Here is a 4,280-nt window from a genome sequence, read left to right on the forward strand (position 1 = left end):
AACCTAACCTGTCAAAAAAAATGGCTGTGATTTCAAATCTGATTTATCAATCGCTGCCAGTGATCGATCCCACGTCGATAGGTTTCAAACAGGGTGCAAAATAGTTTACAGCTGTCTGTGAGAAATAAGGTCTGGTTAAATTACACAAACTGTCAAAAAAAATATCATATAGTCTATAAGAAATCAGGCGTAGCTTTAACTCAAATAAAATGGCAATTTATTAAACAAACAATGCAATTCCTTCAGAATACTTTTCAACAAAAGAAGAAACTTTGAAAGAGTAGGACGATATACAAGTTCCGCTTTTTATAATGGAACATATTTGGACAATTAAGGCATTTCAATTTAGAAACCCTTTTTGGTGTTTGGTCCATAATTTCCGGCAGTTTAGAAATAAATTACTATATGCAATTTACACGTAATAATATGTCCATGAAAGACTGGCATATTCTTATCTTTAAAACATGTCACAAAAGCGAGAAGAGACTTACGTGTTATTAGCCGTAACACTGTTCTTTACAAACCAAGATCATGTCTTTTTTTATCTGTCCATTATTTGTGTTCTGTTTCGTTTTAGTCCATCGTCGTGGCAGGTGGTAGGTAAAACGACTCACGATATTTTTATGAAGAATACAATGAAAACCTAATTTGGTCAGAACTTGCTGCAGTCATACACGAAAGCTCCTGAAGTGCGGTAGATGGATTGGCTAGGGGGAAATGACATTTGACAGCTGTTATTCCCGTTCACAGGAGAATTATTCAAGCCAATTCTTTGAGATTCGAACATCTCGCGCACGGAGTGGAAGTTCTGCTGCTGGGCGGGGTAGGTCGCCCCGATGTGGCCCAGGTCCCCGGCCTGGTTGAGGTACCATGAGGGAAGCCGCCCTTGGTGGGGATGGTGGCCCTCCTGCCCAGTGTTTAGATTGCCGTGGGCCAGAGGGGAGGAGGTGGTCGTGATGGAGTAATCTGGCAACGTTTCATCCACGGTGGTAGTCGGAGCTAGGTGGCTAGATCTATCCCCGGCGTATAAACTCATGGCTTGCATATTACAATGGTAGCTAGCATTCGAGGTAGTGGAGATAGAGTTTTGGTTACAGGGTGAGCTATAGACTGACGTCTGGTTCGGTGAATAGTTTAGGGACAAAGACGGTGTTATACCTGTCCTGGACGAGGCGATGAGGGACGGGGCAAGCTCTGTGGCATCCTGTGGGGACCCCCGGAGGGAAGTCATGATGTTGTCCACACTGAAGCCCTGGGCCTGGCTGTGCTGGTGGTGGTGCTGCTGCTGCTCGGAGCTCTCCATGCCGATGGACCTGTTGGACGGGATGCTGTGGGGGCTGCCGTTGCTGGACATGCTGCTGCTGCTGCTGTCGGGACTCTCGACTTTGGGCACAGTGCTCAGGGAGGGCGAGGCGGCCTGTGGGGGTGTCGCGTTACCGTTCTCGGTCTTAATATCCTGGATCCGGACTGGCTGGGAGCCCTGCACTGGCTGTTCCGTGTCCCGGCCCTGTCTAGACGGCGTCTCCTTAGCACCCCGGTCATCCTTGTCTTTCATTGCGTCTTTCTTCTTGAACCGTCGCCTCCTCCTCAAGAAGCTGCCGTTCTCGAACATGTTGTATGAGTCCGGGTCCAGGGTCCAGTAGCTCCCCTTGCCAGGCTTTTTGTCATCACGGGGAACTTTGACAAAACACTCATTGAGAGAGAGATTGTGCCTGATGCTGTTCTGCCAGCCCTGTTTGTTGTCTCGGTAGAACGGGAACCTCTCCATGATAAACTGATAAATCCCGTTCAGGGTCACCTTCTTGTCAGGCGAATTCTGGATAGCCATAGTAATGAGCGCAATGTAACTGTACGGGGGTTTCACCATATCCTTCGGCTGGGGCTGCGGGGTATACGGTCCATAGGCTCGCGCCATGCTGGCCGGGTACTGGTCGTGGGCCGCGTGAGAGTACATACTCATAGGGGCCGGCATCCCGGTGTATCCTCCACCGGCGGCGGCCCGGTAGTAGCTTTGGTCGCTACTAATGTAAGGCACGACGCCCAGAGAGTTGGGGCTCGAGACGGAGTAGCGCGCCTGCATGTCTTCTCCCCACAGCTCAACTATGCTCCTGCCTAAAACGAACTTCCCAAAGTATGCAGACGGAGAGCTCCACTTTTTCTTTCTGAAAAGTTGAGGCGCTCAAAGCAGGAGTTCCTGTCTTGTCACTTGACAAATAATACTATCAGGAATGCACTGTACCAGGTCTTAATAGGGTTTAAGCGGTTTCCATCTCAGTGTGCTGAGGCGCGCATTGAAAAACGTATGAACTTTGGGCATCCGTCACTACAGAATACTTTTGCGCTGTTAACTTCTTTCCCCCTTTTTGCTGCCAGTATGCTCCTCCCAAAGAGAATCCGAGCTGTCCAATTGTAGGTCAGGCAGTGCAGAGTGAGCAGCAAATGGATTGAGCTCCTGGCCACACACACACGTCTTTAGAAAAACGTGAGGAGGGGTAACTCCCAGCCCACTCCGACAAAAGACTGGACTTCAGCAGCTCACGTACAAAATCACATTATGGACTAGATTTAGTTATTGCAGAATATTTCCATACACGAGCAAACACATTGTTGAGACCACCAGGTGGAATGATACATAATAAATATCAATGTATTTTGTAAATGTATTAACTACTGTATGAGATTATAGGCCTAGATTTTTATTTAAGCATGCTAATGTGCTATTAATGATTAGGACAGTTGGCGATTGTGTGAACCATAGAGATCCTATTCAATTCCTTATTCTATGGTGTGACCTTAATTAACACATGAATTACTAGGCTATTGCAATAATGTTTCGAAAGAGTTTTCACTTAGAATGTGACATTTTGATATTCATTACGAAATCAATGGAGAACAAACACTCCATCATCTCCGTTTGGCTGAATCACTCCATTAAAATATCCAGCCGCACATCTGTTTTCAAATATGCAATAAATACGAGTTACGAGGCGGAAATAATCCCCAGTGTTTGCCTCCTGCTGTTTAGCATCTTAATGCGATGCTTTATTAAGGCGGTATGTTAGTTAAAAGTCTCAATCAACACGCGTGGTCGGATCAAAGCGCTCCTCCTTCCGTTCAGTGGGCGGTATGTGATATCTCATTACGGCAGAATTAAAGCTAGTTTGTCCGGAGAAAGGGTCAAGTTGCGAAGGTTTGCTCTAAGTGAGAAGCAGATTGAACAGAAGAAGCAAATGGTGTGATCAGACAGCTAATTGTGTCATTCTTGTGGTCAAAATGTGTGAATATTAAACGGAATAAGGGCATTGTCACCTAGGCTAGACAAGATAAACTATATAGGGCATACCATTCGTTTTTGTTGCACGGGAAAGCTCCTATATACTTGCTGAGTGAATACATAATTTATTAAATTCCGACAGATTGTATCAAGTTGAAGGTGTCTAACAAGCTTCAGATCCCTTGGATCGTATTGATCTATTCCCTATATAACCTTCATACTTCTTACCATCTCTATATTATAGGCGGATAAACATGGACAACACGCAGCCCAGCCTCACCACGATATTCCGTTTTAAAATGTTTTTTTTTTAAGAGGACCAATTGTATTACTAAAACAAAACATTTTCAACCAAAATGGTCTCAGGGAGACACTATTCAAACATTTTAAAAACACACCATCAATGTTTATGGACGACCAGGTTTGCATTATATCGAAACAATTACAGTCATTCTAAGTTATATTATCGTTTTGATATTTATTTAGCCTAGTATTTCTTCAGGCATACCTAGCAATTTGGAATAAATAAAGTAGGCCTGTTTACAAGAGGTGTTAGCCCCTCAGCAAGAATAGTAAAAAAAAATATATATATAAAAATATTTCATGCAATTAAGGGAATCCATTGTTCTTAAAATGTGCCTAAATACAAATGCAAGCAACACAAACTTGTATGGGAGCGTAACTGATATGAAATGCCTTTGGCTATTACACAGGCGATAAAAAAAAATATTTTGTATGAATGCGATGCTCCCCAACATATTCTCTTTTGCCAAACTTTTAGAGAATATACAGAAGAGGCAAAAATATGAACTTGTTAATTGATCCTTTGTCGCTCAGTTGGTAGAACATGGCGCTTGAAACGCCAGAGTAGTGGTTTGATTCCCGGGACCACTCATACCTAAATTGTATACACGTATGTCGCTTTGGATAAAAGCGTCTGCTAAATGGCCTTGTGAGGCACAATAACGCACTAATCTCTTACCGGTCGTATTGATTAAATGGCCGT

General features: G+C 44.0%; 1 protein-coding gene across 1 annotated transcript; it reads right to left on the reverse strand.

Moving 5' to 3' along the window:
• Positions 1 to 200: 200 nt before the first annotated feature.
• On the reverse strand, positions 201 to 2,434 carry LOC110508622 (forkhead box C1-A). Its single transcript, XM_021589274.2, has one exon. It carries the CDS (start codon positions 2,078 to 2,080, stop codon positions 653 to 655), a length of 1,428 nt encoding a protein of 475 aa, XP_021444949.2. The 5' UTR covers positions 2,081 to 2,434; the 3' UTR covers positions 201 to 652.
• Between the last annotated feature and the right edge of the window lie 1,846 nt (positions 2,435 to 4,280).

The sequence above is a fragment of the Oncorhynchus mykiss genome, chromosome 28 (genome assembly GCF_013265735.2).
Source record: "Oncorhynchus mykiss isolate Arlee chromosome 28, USDA_OmykA_1.1, whole genome shotgun sequence".
Classification (NCBI taxonomy): domain Eukaryota; kingdom Metazoa; phylum Chordata; class Actinopteri; order Salmoniformes; family Salmonidae; genus Oncorhynchus; species Oncorhynchus mykiss.

Coding starts and splice junctions, on each gene's coding strand:
- LOC110508622 (XM_021589274.2), bottom strand. CDS start 2,080: ATGCAGGCGCGCTACTCCGTCTCGAGCCCCAACTCTCTGGGCGTCGTG.